At 44.5% G+C, this 20,352-nt stretch overlaps 1 protein-coding gene across 4 annotated transcripts in view; it reads right to left on the reverse strand.

The window, feature by feature from the left end:
- The window catches only part of BRD4 (bromodomain containing 4), a 125,572-nt gene that overhangs the window by 1,743 nt on the left and 103,477 nt on the right, over positions 1–20,352 (reverse strand). For all 4 annotated transcript variants that reach the window (XM_020796303.3, XM_072990363.2, XM_072990364.2 and 1 more), the window contains exons 13-20: positions 17,764–17,816; positions 15,426–15,759; positions 8,094–8,639; positions 6,153–6,265; positions 5,779–5,935; positions 5,499–5,626; positions 3,074–3,285; positions 484–760 (exon numbers count right to left, since the gene is read on the reverse strand). In XM_020796303.3, the coding sequence (XP_020651962.3) occupies positions 484–760; positions 3,074–3,285; positions 5,499–5,626; positions 5,779–5,935; positions 6,153–6,265; positions 8,094–8,639; positions 15,426–15,759; positions 17,764–17,816 (1,820 nt within the window). The remainder of the gene's footprint in view (positions 1–483; positions 761–3,073; positions 3,286–5,498; positions 5,627–5,778; positions 5,936–6,152; positions 6,266–8,093; positions 8,640–15,425; positions 15,760–17,763; positions 17,817–20,352) is intronic.

Below are 20,352 nucleotides of genomic sequence, written 5' to 3' on the forward strand. Positions count from 1 at the left end.
GTGCATGTGTGTGGAAAGGAAAGAGAAGGAAGTGAAAGGAGGGGGGTAATGTAGCACTGCAAAAGAACTATGTGATTTATCTTCACATAAATCACGACTTCTAGAATGGACCCCTCAGTATTATATGCCCAGCATCACAGCTGTTTTTCTTTCTTGGCTAAAAGAACTAAAATCTAACAACTCTGTTTTTCCACTATATATATTTTTAAATCTATCTGCTCATTTTATACTTAGGAAAATACTAAATACTTTTTAAAAAATCAATTTACTTCACAGTAGAATTAGTTCAGTGGGACTCACCCTCAGGAGAATGTCCAAGAGACTCTGGCTTGCTCCGAAATAGCCTGAGAGCCTCTGGCATAAAGTGGAGCAAATTCAACGCTATACACTAGTAATGTGAGCCTCTCGTCACTTAGGTCGCTAACAAACCACCCCCCTCAGCCGACACCGCCCACCCCCATTGCCTTTCTCCCCTTCACTTACTGCCTCCCTGCGCCTTCGTTCCTGCTCTCTTTTTCTGAGCATCTCCCTCTGTTGGTCCAGCATGGACTGCGAAGTCTGCGGCTGAGAGCTCTGTGCTTGAGGAGCTGAGGTGGCAGCCGACACCGGCTGCTGGGGCGGGGGTGGCGGGGGTGGCTGGGGCTGCTGCTGGGGTGGTGGCTGGGGCTGCGGATGATGCTGCGGCTGCTGCTCCTGGCGCCGCCGGACTTCTTCGTGAACTCGGCGAGCTTGCTCCAGTGCATCCTCCTCTTCGCGGCTCCTGCCCAGGACCAGAAACCACCATTAAAATCATAGACATCTCCAGGAATGAATCCTGTGGCATCATGGAAAGCGCTAATAACACTAAGGAATTTGTTCATATCCCAAGAACATCTTGTGAAGCGTACAAATACAAAACGATGGAGCGGGGTGTGTGTGTGTGGATTTCTGCTGAAGCTGAGGAACAACCTTGGTTATGCAAGCTGTCTTGTTAAGCATTTCTTGGCTCACTATCACCTGCCTAACAAATCAGGTGGTGCTTTGGCCGGTCCCTGCTTTTAGATCAAGGGTGAGTGAGGCATAATATCTGGCCCTCCCACCAAAGGCCCAAGTGAACCACTCAGCACCCTACACCTTTATGTTGGTTTTTTTAAATTAAAAAAGGTTAATAAATATCCCCTCATGTTCTCCAGGAGGAAGGTTGGGGTCTTTCTCTATGTTCTGCGCCCCTGAGTGGTGTAGGGTGTGGGTGCATGTCTTTTTCCAAAACCAGAAGGCATTTAGGACAGATGAAAAGCCCCAAATTGTGAAATGGATGCCCATGGCCAACAGAAGGCACAAGGAGGCTTTATCAATTATTATTTTTTAAAAACAAAGGTGTATATACTAACTGGTAGAGTCCTTTTAGATCTAGGTGTGAGTATGTGAGACATACTCCTACCATTGCAAACTCTACCACTCTTACGCTAAATTATAGCATCTGTGGTTGTGACTGGGTTCACATTCATTCTTGAAAGTTGCTGCAAGTGAAAAAGATTCCCAAGTGTTGGCCAAAAGAGGTTCAGCAATAAAAGCACTATTCCATGTCGGGATGTGTTGAAAGTAAACTTGACTCCACTCATTTCTTATTTAAAGCTGTTTTTCTAATTCTACCACTGTTCTGCAGCTGGCATGTGTCTGCTCCATATTTCCAGGCGAGGAGGGTAACACAGTGTGGGGCCTTGTAACCCTCGAGGTGATGTTGGAGTTCCCATGGCTCTAGCAAACCTGGCCAATGGTCAGGGATGAAAAAAGTTGTACTCTAGCAACTAAGAGACGGCCAGAGGTTCCCCACCTCTGGAGCTATCCTAGGACACAGCATTTCTACAGTAATGTTTCCCAACTTTTTTCAAGCTGTGGCCACCTTTTATAATAACCATATAACTTGCAACACCCATGCCTTATTTGCATAAAAAGGTATTTTTATTGGAGTAAACATACTTCCTTTGAAAAGACAATAATGCTAGGAAAAGAGGAAAACAGAACTTGAAATGCATTGACTCAATAGAGAAACAAGACTGCCGCAGGATTTTTGACTATAGGAGTAAGGCTTTGGGGGGGGGCATTAATTCACAGGGCCCACCAAAGTCGCAGCAATTTAACAGCACGTAGCACCACCATATCTACTGCCTGACTCTCTCTCTCTCTCTGTGTTTTCCTCTCCCCTCCACTTGACTGGCAATTTGGGTTCTCCTGCTGCCTCCTCTCTGCCTCCCAGCGTCTCCTAGCCTGCCCTCCACCTCAGCTGAGACAGAATAACAGGACCCCCAGGCACACCTGGGGAGGGAAGCCCCAGACGCCAGAAGGGAGAGGCAACCCTTAGTGTGCACTCATGGAGACCACAATGAAGACCCCCACTTTTCTCCAGAAGGAAAAAAAAGTCAGGAAGGGACATTTTTGACTGCACCCTCCTCCCTCCTACCCAGCTCCCTTCCACTCTAGGAACTCAAACCAGTGCCTTTAACATTTGCTGAGAAAGCAAAGCAACCAGTAACCCATTAGCTTCATCATAGGCATATGGACATAAACCCTCTGGTTTCTTTAAGCCTGGTGACCCTCCAGAAAACAGTTTGTGACACACACACCCTTAGGGGCCATGACCCATTTGTGTTCCTCAGCAATATTCTCAATAACCAGAAAGGCTGGGGAGCTCTTGTACAGTGAACAACCAATGCCTTATTTTCTGGTCGCTACCCTGTTTCCTTGAAAATAAGACAGGGTCTTATATTAATTTTTGCTCCAAAAAACGCAGTAGGGCTTGTTTTCAGGGGATGTTTTATTTTTGTCATGTACAACCATCTACATTTATTCAAATGCAGTCATGTCATCATCTTCTGGTTGCTGCACAGTGGTGGAGGGCAGAGTTTCACTTAACTGGGGCTTATTTTTTGGAGTAGGGCTTATATTAGCAGCACCCTGAAAAATCATACTAGGGCTCATTTTCAGGTTAGGGCTTGTTTTAGGGGAAACAGGGTATTTCCCACAACCCACCCTTGCCAGGAAGATCCAGAACAACGTGCTGAAAAAAGATGAGCCAGCACTTCACCCACAATACCTCATCCGTTCCTGCTCCCGCCTCTGCCGTTCCTTTTCCTTCTCTGCTTGTTCTGCCTGAGCTTTCAAGGCTTTCTCGCGCTCTTCCTTTTCCCGGGCTGCCCTCTTAAAGTGTTCAAAGCTGTCGCTGCTGGATTTCACTGTTGAGGATGGTGTGGTCGGGTGCTTTTGCACTAAGCTTGCCCAAGAGCCCATATTCTTTAATTTCAGATCCTGAGGAAGAAAAGAGCACAGAATCAGCACTGAACCTCTCATACGGAAAGCACAAAAGGAAGAAGCTTTTGATATTCTATAGGTTCCAAAAGGGTTGGCTATTGGTCCAGGGAGAAGGGAGCATCTCCAGAATTCTGGAGTGGCACTGGCCCCTCTTAAAACCGTAGGCCACTGAGAAGGTAGCAAGCACTAAAGCCGCTTCCTTAATGAAAAATGAACACACCCAGAATGCAGAATGCGGTAGCCACATTACTTAGTGGAACAAGAAAATTCCAGCATCTCTCTCTCATTCTAGCTGCTCTGCATTGGCTGCCCATTTGCTTCTGCATTGATTTCAAAGTGTTAATGATGACATACAAATCCCTAAACGGTTTAGGACCTCAATACCTGGCAGAACACCTTATCCTACCTAGATCTACTCAAGTCACTTGTTATAGCCAGGAAAGACAGCCAAGGGGCCTGATGCCGAGAGAGGCCCGGAAAGAAAGAACAAGAAACCGGGCCTTCTCGGCAGTGGCCCCTCAACTTTGGAATAGCTTGCCGCCAGAGATCTGCCTGGCACCCTCGCTGGGTGTTTTCAAGAGCGGACCATGTGTGTTAAGGGGGCGGGTCCCGGCAAACACGTATTTGAGCTCTAGAATATTCTGGAGACCTCTGCGCAGGCGCAGATTAAACCCATTAGTGTACATTCATAGAGACCACGAAGAAGCAGCACTGATATTGAATCCTACCCCAAGCCATGTCTAAGAAGACCTTCTACAGTGCCTCAAGTGGCTTTCAGTACATTAAGAACAGCAGAGCTTATTGAGCCACCTCTGGGGTGCTGCAGCTGGGGACTATGTTAATCTGACAGCTGAGACCAAATTCAGATGGAAGAAAGCACTGGGGAAGCATTACTCTTCCATTCTGGAGGATAACTAGGTTCTCATCTTTACTACAAGTTAATTATAGGTGAGTGTCCAGTTGTTTGCAAGATGACATGTGGTACTGAAAACATCTGGGCCTAAATCCCAGTGATGTGTAAAAAGAAAATGGTGACAGCTACATCAGTGAGAGTACAGCAAACTACTTGACTGATATAGTGTGCTAAAAATCCCTGGTCTTAAAAGTAGCCCATTTCAGCTGTCTCCCTCTCAAATCTCCCTTTGTAATTCATTTTTTGCACTATATTTATTTTGAGATCTGTATTAGCATAAGCTAAATGTGTTTTGAAAGTAGCTTTGTGTTGCTTTCTCTGATGTCAGATCTGTTGTGTAAAGTGTCCCGTGTGAAATGTACAAGGGCACTGCTGGTAAAGGATGGTATAGATCATACAGGCAAGTGAACAAGTAAATGAATCCCTGATGTTCTGGGTGACGCTGTTGGAAGTAGATGTGAGTAGATGGGGCATCTTATTCTTGACTCCTTTACCCATGTTGTGTAGCCTATTGTGTTGTTTAACAGAAGAGAGTGGTCTATATGCAAATATGGGCCAGCCAACCATAGAAAATGCTATCGTCCAGAGTGGGCTGTAGATCACTGGATGATATGTTTGAGTGGTCTCATTCAAGAGCCCAAAGTGGCTTCCAATGGTGTTCTGTCTTTCTTTCTTTGGGAGTCTGTCCTGTAAGAGATTATTACTTGTCCTGCCCATTTTCTTCTTCTTCACATTACTGGTAAAATAGAATAAACGGTTCAAAATACCAGGTGGATCTAGGCAATGCTATCCAATAGTTTTGAGATCAATCCAGTTGCATTTGTATAATGTGGAAAAAAAGACATTGTGATCTGGTTCCAAAGAAGCTATATTCAACTCACTGAAGGCAAACAAAAACCATAAACAGTGATAATCACATGAGAACAGAAGTAACCTTCAAGGCAGGGAAACTCTGGCTGAGCAAGAGAGCTCCATTTATTGAAAACTTCACTGCATCTGTAGTACATCCAGTCAAACTGTGCCAAGAGCACAGAGGCCAGCAAACCTACAGAAGTGATTAAATGACAACTTCCCCAGGAGTCGAGTAATGAGAAATGACAGCCCAAGAGAGTGCTATTTCAGTTTAATCATTTCAAATGCCTTCCTTCTCTGTCAAGAATCTGAAATGTTCTTTTGCTGCAGCTCTAAGGGGTTTGGTATCCGCTCTTAACACACTGCAGAGTAATACTGCTGTGATCTCCATAAAGCATATTTCTAGGGACGGAACTACTTTTCCAGAGGCATTCAGTTATGCTACCTTTTTAGGGGCGACTGGTGTTTTTGGTTCCTGCTTCTGTCTCTCCTTCTCCTGGATGCCTGGTGGTGCATTTTGTTCTGGAGGTCTTATGACAGGTCGTCCACCATCCACTGGCTTCATCTCTGTTCCTGAAATAACAAACATCACATGAAGAATGTATTTTTTAGCTCAGCACTATGAAAAAACTGATCATGGACTAAGATGGGCGATTTTCCTTTTTTGAAGACAACTCTATACACAAAAACATAAAGCTGGCAAACACTACCCAGCTGTTACTTACGCTGCTGAATATGTGGGGGCGGCTTGATACTCTCTGGGTGCTTGGGAGGCTCCTGCCGCAACGCCGGGCTGAAGGTCTCATTTCGGATGACTGGGGACTGCATCTTGTCTTCTTTCATTATAGGCTGTGACTGAACGACAGATGCTGCTCTCAGTTCCTGCCAAAGCGGGGCATCAAAACCACGTCAATCACCATTTTCCCACATAGTTTTCCCTGGGTAGCCCCACCCTTTATCCACATGTCCATTTCCTCCTGTAGGAGTCCAGTAAATACTCGTTTTCTCGGGGGTTGAGAATGCTGGAAGAGGGTTTCAAGCTACACGTGGAAGCTATGAACTCTTGAACCAAACCTTTATGTTTACCAAGAGCCCTTACCTGTTTTTTTGGCTGGACATTTGGTTGAGGTGGAGACTGGTGTGGCAGCCCCTGGAACTGTGGCATCTGTGGGGAATGCATCATAAGCGGCGAAGGCGCTTCTCTTAAGTGACCTGGAAAATTGCAGCACGAGTCAGCCATGAGCCATGACAATTCATTCTGAGTAATTAATCAAAGATTTTGGGCAAATAGGTCTACAGCTTGGTATTGCATTCAGAATATGGTGAAGTTGGGGAAGGCCTTTATTAAGTCACTAGCCTCCTAACAGTCCTGTACTAATTTACAAGCATTTAAAAACTCTGATATTCTTTAGGAATATTAAGATTTGTGCAGATAAATAATGAAGAAAGTGAACATCCCACCCTTGTCTGAAATTATGCCAATGAAACAATGCAGAATGTACTTTGGGAGGAACAGCAATTCAGAATTGAGAGGATGTTTCTTCCTTATATACACCACTATTTGCTAAGCATATGGATTTAGGGATACATATGCTAAGCGTATGGGTCTAGGGATATCTCCTTTGATTTTTTTTTCCAGAAAAAAGCTAATCAGTGGAAAAACTGAAATATGCATGATACTTTCTTACAAAATCCCTTTACTGTCTTAACAACATAAATGCATTATTTATAACTTGGTATACAAAACTGCACTATTTTGTATACAGTATTTAAAAATGTTATAGGGCAATGAGTACCTGGAACTTCTGTCGTAGATTTAGATTTCCTTCTGTTGGTCTTAATTAGAGATCAATTTTCACACAGAATTTGTAGATTTCACCCTGGGCCTTGAGAACTGAAAACAAGTCGTTTCTAATTTCTAATCTCATCTACTTTTGTGGCCTTGTTCTTCAGCAGGGCAGGGCAACACACTGAGTGTGGCTGAATGGCTGTGTAATAACGTATTAAAATCCTCTGTTCTATGAACCAGATATGGCTGGCAGGAGCTAAGATTTACGCATGGAGGTTGTTCCAGGGTGCCACCATGCTATCAGCAGCAAAGCCTTTGATTAATTACAGATTCTTTTAAAAATTATATCAGATGATGCCACAGCTTATCACAAAAGCCTTTGTATGCTTGAGAAATCAACACGGAATTTTTAAATAGGGATATAGCAAGGTACATCACCTAACTACATACAAAAATTGAAGCAACCAAGTCCAATTACATTGTATAGGTAGGATAATCTAAGCCAAGGTATTGCTTCACTACCTTTTCACTCACCAAAAGGTAACCCTAAAAGCTCACTCATTATGGGGGCAAACATATATTTTTTAAAAGGTAAGGGGATGATCAAAGGACAATTTGAAACTGAAGCACTGCACATGGACAAACTTTATAGTATATAGACAGATGGCAAGTAAAACCTTTTTCTGTCAAAATAAAATGTTCCTTGTGTGAACACATACAACGTTGGTATAACAATGTAAAACAGAAGAAGAAAAAAGATAGGTAAACATGAGCAGGAACAATTCCAGTTGCAATTTTTTCCCCTTTAGGCTGGCTCTCCCTTCCCAATTTTCTTTTCTTTCACAGGGACTAATTAGGAGACAACAAAGGACCTTCCCCAGTATTAACATTACCTCCGATGATGTGAACGATTCCATTTGCATCTAATGACACAGAGTAGGAAACAGTCAATCTCCAGACTGTGGGGAGATGTGCATGCCCATCCATGGAGCTTGGAGGGGCTGCATCCAATCTTGCAACCCGCATCCTCCATTTTTCTTACTTAAAAACGCTCACTTGTGCCCTCTATAGTGGCCCAAAATATTTATTTATCATAGATAGGGAGCTCAAGGGTCTTCAAAACAAGGCAAAATGGTCCCAGAAATGGATTTCTTGAACCCTGTATTTATATAGCATCAAAGATGTTGGGAGCAAAGTGATCTATTCCATCCAGTACGTTTCTAAGGTTTATATTGGGTTAGGACTACTCACCCGCTGAGTAGGGGTCTGCCTTGTGATGTCGCGGTGATGGGTGATGTTGTATGACTTGCTGGGGTTTTGACGGCTGCTGCTGCTGCTGCTGCTGTTGCTGCTGCTGCTGCTGTTGCGGGGGTAGATGCTGCTGTGGAGGTGGCTGAGGGATATGGGAAGCGAACTGCATGGCCTGCATATGTACTGGCCGCTGCTGTGGCTGATGCTGCAACTGTTGCACTGGAGGATGAGGGGGAGGTTGCAAGGACGGCTGAGGCTGTGACTGGACCTTCACTGAAGGGAGGAGAGAAGTCTGTGGCTGCGCTTTCTGCAGCTGTTGTATGTACAGCTGCATTTGGCTACTACTAAGCGGCAGGCTGTGGTGAGGAGCGGGAGGTTCTTCATCCTCCAGAAGCACCTGGGGAGGCTGGGGGAGCGGAGGCTGTGGAAGCATGGGCTGCTGGTTAAGCACTGGCGAAACCGCTGGAGGACGAGAAGGTTTAGGGGGGAGTGCTGCAGCTCGATTACTGGGTCTTGAGGGTTGCTGAGGCAGAGCATTGTGCAAAGCTGAGGAAGAAACAGCAGCAACATATGGCATCAAAATAATGTGGCACAGAAACTGTATTGTGCTGTTATTTCCACAGATTAAGAATCATCTAGAGAAGTTGCTGGGAAAAGGGTGGCTGACTTTGTAGTAAAATGGACTAAATTATTATTTCAGGCTTCAGCTGGTGCATCCTATTTCAAAACATTTTCGCTCAATAAAATATTCCCTGAGAGTTAAACAAAACCACACACACACAGCTTCTGGAAAGAAAGATTTCAGCTCAGCTGGCTACCCCTTGTGGTCTATTTCTTTCCTTCTTCTTACAGGATGCTCTTCACCACAGCAGAACATTCAAATGTTTTATCCTCTAGCTGAAGTGGTTAAGTCTAGAGATGGGCATCAATTAAGTCGTTCCCGTCCCAGCTGAGTCGTCGCTGCACCCAAAGAGGTTTTGTGTGGGCACGGCACCCACCTCCCCTGCATGTACGCCATTCCTCAGGTGATGCATGCTTCTCTCTCCATGTGACTGGTCACTCACCTTTTGCAGCCGGCTCTTTCACCCTCTTCTCTGTCAGCTGGCCACTTAGACAATGAGGTGAGGCAGAGCAAGTAATAAGCTCCTACAGAATCCCTATCCCACACTCCTTGTCTGAGTGGTTGGCTGATGAAGAAGGCAGAAGACAGAAGAGCAGGCTGCAAAAGGTGAGTGGCCAGTCGTGGGGGGGGGGGGAAGAGCGGGGAGGGCAGCATGTGTCACCCAAGGAATGGACGAGCATGCAGAGGAGGTGGGTGCTGTATCTGCACAACATCTGTGTGGGTGCGATGACGACTCCCTGGGACGGGGACAACTTAATTTGTGCCCAACTCTAGTTAAGTCCATTCTACCACCCCAGAATCCCTACCCATGCTGCTGCAAGTGGACACCCAAGACCAACAGATTAAAAATGGGGAAAGAAGTATCTTTCATTGAAACAAGGTTTATAAGCAATGTCAGAAAATCTAGCTATTTGAATAAACATTCCTTTCTGATAATGAAGTGTTTGATGACTGCAGCTCCTACGTCAGCAAAGTTTTTTTCTACAAAATAATTACTTATTTCTCTGCTGTTTTGCTGAATATTGAGAATGACAGGTTACCCACCTGTAATTGTAGTTCTTTGAGTGGACCTCTGTGACTCACACCCTGGGTGATTTGCACCTGTGTGGAGCCTCATCGGAAGATTCTAGAGCTTCTGTGGTAGCAATGAACACATTAGAATATGCCCCTACCCACCCGTATAAGTACCTTGGTGCCAAGCGTCTGCTTTCAGTTGTGTCAACCGCCGCTTAATAGTAAGCAAACAATGGCATGACAGAGGGGAGGACGGGCGAGATGTGTGAATCACAGAGGTCCACTCAAAGAACTGCTATTACAGGTGGGTAACCTGTCGTTCTTCTTCGTGGCCTCTGTGAATCACACCCTGGGTAACTAATAAGCTGTCTTACCCAGAGGCAGGGTGTCACGCCAAGGTAGAGGCTAGAACGGCACGTCCAAATGCCACATTAGACTTCTGCCAGAGGTTGAGTCTATGATGACGGATAAACGTGGACAGCTGTACCCAAGTGGCAGAGGCGCAGACATCCGGAAGAGATACACTGCGAAGAAAGGCTATAGAGGCTGCCACTGCCCTGGTGGAGTGAGGGTGAACCACTCTAGGGGGTAGTTGTTGAGCAAGTTGATAAGCCAAATGAATGGTAGAGGCGACCCATCTGGAGATACATTGGGAAGTCACCTGATGGCCTTTTGTAGGTAGCTGATGGCTTATGAAGAGCCGACATGACTGTCTAAAAGGTTGGGTATGTTGGAGATAAAAAGCAAGAGCTATTCTGACATCCAACGTATGGAGTTTTTTTCTTGGTTTGAAGGTGGTGATGGAAAAAAAATGAAGGAAGGACAATTGGCTGGGAAAGATGAAACTGAGAGACAATTTTGGGGAGGCAGGAAATGTCCATGAATAACTTCACCTTATCGGGAAAAAATTGTAGATAAGGCTAGTCATAGCATAAAATTGCCAATTCACTAGCTCGTTGAGCTTAGGTGATGGCTACAAGAAAAACTGTTTTAAAGGTGATGAGTCTTAAGTCAGTTGTAGCTAATGGCTCAAAAGGAGCTTTGGTAAGCTGTTTCAAAACAAAAATTAGTGACCATTGTGGAGAGGGAGGTCGAGTATCAGGGTACATATGAGAGAGACCTTTCAGAAAATGTTTCATTGTTGGATGTTTGAAGAAGTTTGCTGCTGGAGAATTTGAAGGTTGGCAAGATATCATTGCCGAAAGGTAGACTCTCAAGGATGAGATGGAGAGGCCCTTGGATTTGAGATGTAGGAGGAAGCGGAGAACAGTGGAAAGAGATGGATTGATGGAGGATGAGGAGGAAGATTTGGTAAAGGATTGAAATTTCTTCCATTTGTACAGGTAGGCTTTCCTTGTGGATTTTTTTTTTGGCATGATGAAGAACATTCATTAATGAGGGAGAATCCTCCACGCTGCTAGGTGCAGAACAGGTAAGTCCAGGTGTAGGACTTAGGGGTTGTTCTTTGTGAGAAGGTGTGGCAGGCGGGGGAGATGGTGGATGTCTGATGAGAGACTGCAGAGAACTGGGAACCAAGTCTGTCTCGGCCACCAAGGGGCTATAACGATGGCACTGGTTTTGTCTTGTTGTAGACGGACAACAACTTTGTGGAGGAGAGGGAACGGTGAAAAAAGGTAGGTAAGAGTACTGGGCCAATGGCTGACAAACGCGTCTCCCTGGGAATGTTTTCCTATTCCTGCTCGGGAATAGGAGAACAGTTGGCATTTTCGATTCGCTCAGGAGGCAAAGAGATCGAAGTCGGTGTGCCCCATTTCCAGCATAGTTGGCGGAATACTGATTGATCTAATTCCCACTCATGAGCTTGGGCATCTGTACAGCTGAGCGAGTCTGCTAGGTCACTGCCTTGAGCAGTGATGTGTAAGGCTGTGAGACAGATATGATGTTGCAGACACCACTCCCAGAGGTCGACCGCTAGGTAGAGGAGACCTGGGGAGAGGGTGCCGCCTTGTTTTAGGATGTAGTACATCGCCGTGGTGTTGTCGGTGGCGATCTATATCATTTTTCCTACAAGAAGGTTTCTGAAAGCCTTGCAGGCCTTTATGATGGCTAGTAGCTTCAACCTGTTTATGTGGAGCAGTTTTTCTCTGTGAGACCATTTGACGTGGACTGTGAGGGATTTACAATGAGCCTGCCATCCAGTGCGACTGGCGTCGGTAGTGACTTGTATTCGTGGGTGAGGTCGTTGGAACAGTCACCTAATAGAAAGGTTGGTATGGGAATGCCACCATTGAAGTTGAGAGGCCAATTCTGGAGTTATTCTTAGGAGAGTGGGGGAAGAGGCTATTAGTGGCTTGAATAGGGCCAGAAACCATGACTGGAGAGATCTCATTTTGAGACGCACATGTTGTACAACTGACATCATAGAGGCCATGCGGCCTAGAACTCGTTGCACCGTTAAGGCAAGTATCAAGGCATGTGGAGTGAAGCCGCAAAGTAAGGTGAAGAGATTTTGTCTCTTTTCTGCAGGGAGGAATGCGCGGGCTCGTGTGGAGTCTATGAGCGTGCCTATGTAATGTAGGTTTGTAGGTTTTAATTTTGATTTCTATTCGTTGATAGAGTTGATGGACTGTCAATCGAGTTTGGTGTCGAGAGGCTGAGTTTCATAGTATTGCCGGTTAAGAGTCGGTAAAGATGGAGGCTGCGTATCCAAGGACATCTGTCGATGTTGAGGATCGTCAACATTGAAAGATGATGGCTGAGCTTCGATGGACCTTGACTGATAGATATGGACCTTGGTGTCGAGCTCGGAGTCATAACAGTGCCGGGGTCGATGACTTGGATTTACTGGAGGACAGGAACTGTGTAACTTATGTAACGGAACGGAGCGTGCATCCATGGACTGGGATGGATATTGAGGATCATCAATATCAGAAACGGAGGCTGTTGATGCAATGGCATAGCAGTAGAATAAATGGACGCTGGCGATGCTGAGCATGAAGAGTGATTTGCATCATCTATTGTAGTAGGAAAGTATCTGGAGGATGGGGCTGCAAAACCCTAAAGTGTGGATGAAATCTGCTTGACAGTTCGAGGTTTTTTTGATACCAAGTGAGAAGCAGGTTGAGGTACAGATACCTTTCAGTGATGTGGCCACTTCAACACCGATGGTTGTCGAGAGATAGGCCGACTACTAGATGGTATTATTGAACAGGGTAAAACACCTGGTTGACTAGCTGATGCAATTTCTTAAGCAGAGCACTGGTCGGGGCAAATGGCAACCCGATGCGTGTGGGTTTGAACCGTACAAAATGAAGCGAGCTGTCGAGTTGACAGGGCTGAGCTGGAAGGTCAGGATCAGAGTCTGAGGAATGATTAGAAGAAACTTAATCAGGGTCAGAGGAAAAGACATCTCTGTTCCTTTTACGTGACCTGAATTCGATGTCGTGCCTGTCCTTCGACGTCGAGGAATGAGTCTGCTGAGAAGTCGAGGGGATATTCAAGTCAGGAGGTGCAGGCACTGCTGGTAAGGACGCTGAAGCCTTAAGAACCTCGAGGTCAACCCATCGGTGTTGACGATGATGGTGGGGTCGAGGAGAGTCTGAAGAAGATGACACATAAATGTATTTAACTTTCCTGTATTTTTGACGTTGATCAGTCGAGGTCGAGGAGGAGGAATTGGAGGAGCTCGAATCTCGTCGACGTCAATGGTGTTTCCGTGATCGAACTCTTCCCGAGTCATCAGATGTGGAGGAATGGGCTCGATGTCGATGTTTGGATCAACGTTGAGTGGAGGAACGGTGTTTCCTCTTCGAAGAGTGCTTCTTTTGAGGGGATCTGGACCTCGAGGGCACTGAGGAGATCGAAACAGCCGAAGACCCCTGCCCATGAGAAAATGGGCTATGCGGGGCAGAAGTCAAGCCTGCAGTGGCTCCAGCAAGCTGACTCGGCGTCAGAGAAGAGACGCCCTCTGGGATAACTGGCTCAGATTGTCGAGGAGGCAGAGATGGTGCTTTTGTTTGCTTTGCAGGTTTGAGAGCCGGAGCAGCAGAAGCATTCGACGTCGTAGCAGGTTTCTTAGAGGAAACAGACTTTTTTGCGGCTTTGCCAGTCTTAGAAGCAGCTGGTTGAGGGGAAGCTGCAGAGTCGGAACGAGGAGTAGCTGACGGTGAGGCAAGTTCCATGTCCAAGGGCTTGGTGGAAGACAGTGTGGATTCCCACAGATGGTATTTTAGACGTTGTTGCCTGGTCTTCAAAGCCGCCTTGGTAAAGACTTTACAGTGCTTGCAGGATTTTGCCTTTAAAAGGTGGGCTTCTCCCAGGCAAAAAAGGCAACGATCATGCCCATCTTGGTGGGGTATCTTCCTAGAACAAACCACACAACGGCTGAAAGATCCTGAGGGGGACATAAAAGCTAAGAAAGTCTTACAGGGAGCCATTTGCGAGGTGGAGAAAAAGGCGGGAAGTCCGAAGCACCCAACTTTGAGGGGAAACACTAAAGTAGAGTCCGTGAAAAGAGAGGTCCGTGTCAAGGGATATGACAGTTCTCATAGTCAGTACAGTCTGGTTGAAAAACACGAAAAAAATTCTCAGAAAAAGGTATTGAAAACAGAGCTCGAAGCGAGAGGTTCCAAGTCGCTAGGCGGAAAAAATGGAACTGAGGCTAGGGCAGGTGGAGCATGCGTGGTATAGACAGCCTTAAACTTTGTTACTTTTCTCTTAAAGTTCGAGAATGTTCGGAGAGGACCAACGCTGGTGCTGGGTTAACCCTTTTGTGTGCATTCACAGAAGACCACGATGAAGAACCAATGATTGAAAGGGTGTGTGTGTGCTGCGGCTGGAGGCCGAGCGAGGGGAAAGGAAAAAAATATCTGATGATAATGAGTTTAATCTAGTAGTTTAAAAGAAAAAGATTGATAACAGGAAGGAATCAAGAATAAGCTCTCTTTCTCTTTTACTCACAGAAGCAGAATTATGAGGCTCTCAACGCAGCGGTAGAAAGAAATTGTAAGGGGACACTTGGCGTCAAGATACTTATACAGATGGGGAGGGGCATATTCTCATGTGTTCATTGCTACCGCAGAAGCTCTAGAATCATCCGATGAGGCTCCGCACAGGCGTGAATCACCCAGGGTAAGATTCACAGAGGCCAAGAAGAAAAACAAAATATTACACAGTGCATGCCTTCCAACTTATTAAAACAACCCAGAGAACTTTTTCTATGCCAAAAAGATCAATAAAAGAATAAATGGAGACTACTACATAGGACCTGTGAACTTGCCATGTCCACTTTACCACAAATGTGGCAAAAGTGGCAAATTGGTTTAGTCTGTACAAGGTCTAGGTTGCAATAAAAACAAGGAACTGACAAAGTGAACCAGTATTTTACTCAATGACTGAACTGTAGATTAATGATTAGTGACCCAATGTTAGTGACCCAATGTAAAAGCACTGTATCCACTTGGGATGTAGTTGGAATCACTGGGTTAAAAATGACTCTGCATATTAACATCAAGCATTACTGCTGTATTTTTACAACACTGGGTAGTCCAGGTGCTCAAACATCTGCAAACTCTCAACTAGGGGAATTAAGTAGCTCCTAACACATTGGAGGTTAAACACTGGTATGTGATCCAACCAAAGGGACGATGGTGGGGAGACACACAACTCAATTTGGACCAAGAACAGCTGCCAAAGTTAAGATTGCAATTTGTCCAAGTTACTTAGCAAAGGCTCACCTGGAGGGGACACTACTGTATGTTGATTCAAATGAGGAGGAGTGCTGTGTTCTGGCTGCTGAGGGAGATGGGGTGGCATCTCTGGCTGAGGAAGATGCATTATAGGTTGAGTGAAATGTGAGATAGTGTCAAACATATTTCCTGGGAGCGGCTGCTCCATGACAGGGATCTGCGCTGGAACAAAAGCTGGAGGTGAAGATTTGACTGGAGGAGCTGCTTGTTGTGGGACAGATGAAGGTGGTGGCGGCAGGTGCTGTGGTTGTAACTGTTGTAACTGTTGTTGTTGTTGTTGCTGCTGCTGCTGCTGTGCCTGCTGATGGTGATGATGGTGATGCTGCAAGAAAGAAAAAGGATGCTGCAATGACTGCAAAGTGACTTGGGGAAGGGGCATTTTTGCATGGTGGAAGGCTTGTCCTTTCCCCACAATTCCTGATAAGCTGTTCTCTCCCATGAGATTGTGTTCGCCTTCCTGAAAGCGTGGAATACTTAACTGAATTTGCGTGATATGGAAAATCAGCTGATAGAGGTGGGGAAATGTGATGAAAAAGCTGTAGTTGGGAAACTAATTAAGCACTCCCTGCCGATTTTATTGCCTGGGGACTGTACTGGAATGGATGCAGGAAAATGGCCTGCGGCTGAACCCGGACAAGACGGAAGTCCTGAGGGTGGGCCCCCCCGTGGTTGGTGGCTTGGTTGGCTCTCTCTCGTTTGGGGGGGGCTACCCTGGCTCCGGTGAGTGGGGTTCGCAGCTTGGGCATACATTTGGACCCGACGCTCACCATGGAAACACAGGTGGCGTCGGTTGTCCGTTCCGCCTATTTCCACCTTTGGCGGATTGCCCGGCTGCGGCCCTATCTCGACACGGGGGCGCTCACCACCTTAGTACACGCGCTCGTAATCTCAAGATTAGATCACTGCAACGTGCTCTACGTGGGGCTACCTTTGAGGCTGATACGGAAACTTCAGATGATGCAGAATGCAGCGGCCAGACTCCTTACCGGAGGGAGAAAATTCCATCACATTTCTCCTATTCTGGCTAGACTGCATTGGCTGCCCATTCGTTTCCGTATTGACTTCAAAGTTTTAATGCTCACTTATAAGGCCCTAAACGGTTTGGAGACCTCGATACTTGGCGGAACGCCTTCACCCACCAAGTTCTACCCGGACCACCCGCGCGACCCAGGAGGTGAGGCTGAGGAGCCTGACACCGAGAGAGGCCTGGAGGGAGAAGACACGAAACCGGGCCTTCTCGGCGGTGGCTCCTCGCCTTTGGAACAATCTCCCTCCTGAGATTCGCGCGGCCCCTACGCTGGGTACATTCAAAACTCAACTAAAAACATGGTTCTATGTCAAGGCCTTCCCTCCTGCCAGCACCTAATCTAACTTAATTTATTTTTCTCTTCTTTATCTATTTATTATTTACGATTATTTATGATTTTTGTCATTTTCTGTTAATTGATATTTTTAATTTATTTTATTATAATTGTATACATGCTCCTGTTAGTCGCTCAAAGTGGTATAGATTTACCAGATGAGCGGGATATAAATCAAATAAATAAATCAAATAAATAAATAAAAATAAAATTATCTTCTTCAGATGGTGCGACTGTTTTGAAAAACTAGCTAATGAAACATCACTATATGTATCTGTAGGAGCACAATAGGCTTGGACTTGTTAGCCTATGATACTTCTATAAATTTACTTTTTTTAAAAATAGCGAATGCTCAACTTACGTTAGTCAATGGTAGTTTCAGCAATCAATAACAGCAAATTTATAAGCAAATTCTTCCAGGAAAAATAGCATAGTGCAAAAGGCAGGGTCAATCTTTCTATTACATAAACAAACTGAAATATTTTAATAACTTTCACCACAAGAATTTGAAAGGAAATTTGGAAGAGAAGTATATCTTTAGCAATAGTTCTGATTTTGTGAGTGACGAGGGGAGCTGCATTTCCTAAAGCTTCAACATATCTTTTTCACTTGGGAAAAACCAGAAGTCTCTAAGAAAACTGGGGTAAATTTGAATGATAATCAGTTTCCTGATCACTATGGACATTGCACCTCTACTGAAACAACAGACCGTAACTTGCACTAGGGAAATAAATAAATAAATGGGTTTTAAATCCCAAATTTGAGCTGTGCATCTTACATGACATGTACAGAATGCTTCCTTGCACCTGGCCTAGAAGGCCATGACGCAAAGCAACTTTTCTCAAGGTGAAGCATGGTGTGTTCTTCCGTGGACCCCAAGAAGTGACCTTCTTTACTGGAAGATCCATCTATAACTGCATAAACGACTATCTATTTTATAAAGCTCAGTCTGTACAGGAACTCACCTTCTTCTGTTCTCGTCCAGTATGTCCTTTTTTCTTAGGTTTTGGTGGGATTTCTGTAAGAAAAGAACAAGACAAGATTGCTGAGCAGGTACTGTTTTAGAGTACAAGTTGCACTGTACTCAGTACAAACAGAATGCAATTTGAATTTGGAATTTAAATCAAATGGCAAAGCACAGAATTCTGTCATAGAAAATACTGCTGCTTGTCTCAGTTCATCCCTCAACGGAACCAAGTCTTTTCCTCAGAGAAGTATTTTTTTACCTGTTCCTTGCCGAGTATGGAATTAGAAACCAATCTGACACAAAACATTCAGATTTGTTTCATAAATAAACTATTCATCTAACACAAGATCAGAACAAATCAAAGCTCATATATCAGAAAAAGAAAGCAACATCTGGACTTAGCCATTCACTTTGGTCAGTATTTGCCTCTAACATTTCAGCTGCTGGTACACATTTTATGCCTTCAGTATCATGTAAAATAAAAGCAACAGCAATTTGATTGTACTGAAGTTAACAGTTTTTATAAACTCCTCTATGCAGGCAACAGATGCGAACAGCACAGGAACAATTCGTTCTACAGATTTTCTAGACCATTTGTTTAAGTTTCATACTGACCTAAGGTAAAATATACCCCCGATTTTCTCATACAAAATCCATGACCTGCTTTTTGACACTGGTAGCATTTTGTTTCTTAAAGCAGATCCACAAAGATTTTCAATTTTTGTGGAAACTCAGAAGCTGGTGGGCTGAACTTCTTATATTGGCAATGGAGAGTGTGATTTTATGACCAACGTACCCTCTAATTTTCTACCCCTGCTGGCTGGGGCTCTGCCTCTCGCATGACCGCCCTGTGTGTGCGTGTGACTCCACTCCCTCTGTGTGTGGGGTTCTGTCACAACTGGAACCAAAGGAGCTGAAAACAATCACTGAGCAGAGGAGAAAAGCTGTGCGGAGGGAGGTGGAGTCGCGCGCACAGCTGCATGCCTTAGAGGGAACTTTATGACACACATCTAGCTACAAATATCCAGCTGTGGATACTATTTCCATATCAGAAAATACTTCTACAGTCACAGTGCATTGGTCAAAACGTATCTCCTGAAAGACAGTGATAAGAAAACTAGCTCAGACCTGCCATCTCAACAACAATGTGTACTTTTCAAAATTCATTTTGATTCCAAAACACACTTGATTTTTAAGAGAGAAGACAATCACTGACAATCACAATCTGTAACTTCACAAACAGCATAACTAAACTTCTGTATGGGCATCTTAAAAAGTAAAGCACAACCAAACCCCGCTTTGTTTCCTACATAATTCAAATCACATCAGGTTTTAAGAAGGCAAAATTTATCAGGACAAGGCAGTATTTTCTTGATAGTTAATTCCAACAATAACAACAAATGTCCACAAGGACGCACTGTACTGTTTTGTCTATTCTATCTTAAACTCTTCTCATCTGAATTTCAACTGTTTATTCACAACTCTCCCTTGTTTTACTATTCTGCAATGCAGACTGAGAGTCTCTGAAGATTTTTCAAATATGTTAAAAGTAGTCCTTTGAATTAAAACTTAAAAAGAAAATAACCCTAACAGGAAATTTCCTTTCTATGAAAAAAAAGTAAACGTATAAATCAATAGCTTCTGGATCAGTTTCTGCAGCTTCCCACAGCTCAGGTCACTGTGGATACTGACCTATCTATCTCCTCTGTAACAACAGACACATTTGTCTATATGTGACCTTTCAAAGCCTGCCACCGGACATAGTCCAATAAAACACAGCATACGAAACCCCATTGGCACACTGCATTTACAGAAACATGATACTTTTTCTCAACCAGCAGCAAAGCTACTAAGCCTTTATTAATATTCTGCCAGTGGTGTCACTTACACCAACATCAGCGTCACTGCAAAATTAGTTACCATACATCTATTATTCCTTTTCAAAAATGCAATGAGGAAAACTCCTTTGCCTTCTTTCGTTAGCTTCAAAGATCTCAATTGTTCCTAAGTACCAAATCTGTAATGAACAGATTTAAGGAACTTGATTTGGTGGACAGAGTGCCTGAAGAACTTTGGATAGAGGCACGTAACATTGTACAGGAAGCAGCAACAAAAACCATCCCAAAGAAAAGGAAATGCAAGAAAGCAAAGTGGCTGTTCAATGAGGCCTTAGAAATAGCAGAGAGGAGAAGGGAAACAAAATGCAAGGGAGATAGGGAAAGCTACAGAAAATTGAATGCAGACTTCCAAAGAATAGCAAGGAGAGACAAGGGGGCCTTCTTAAATGAACAATGCAAAGAAATAGAGGAAAATAACAGAAAAGGAAAAACCAGAAATCTGTTCAGGAAAATTGAAGATATTAGAGGAACATTTTGTGCAAAGATGAACATGATAAAGGACAAAAATGGGAGGGACCTAACAGAAGCAGAAGACATCAAGAAGAGGTGGCAAGAATACACAGAGGAATTATATCAGAAAGATTTGGATATCCCGGACAACCCAGACAATGTAGTTGCTGACCTTGAGCCAGACATCCTGGAGAGTGAGGTCAAGTGGGCCTTAGAAAGCCTGGCTAACAACAAGGACA

This window comes from Pogona vitticeps, chromosome 2 (assembly GCF_051106095.1).
Source record: "Pogona vitticeps strain Pit_001003342236 chromosome 2, PviZW2.1, whole genome shotgun sequence".
Lineage (NCBI taxonomy): Eukaryota > Metazoa > Chordata > Lepidosauria > Squamata > Agamidae > Pogona > Pogona vitticeps.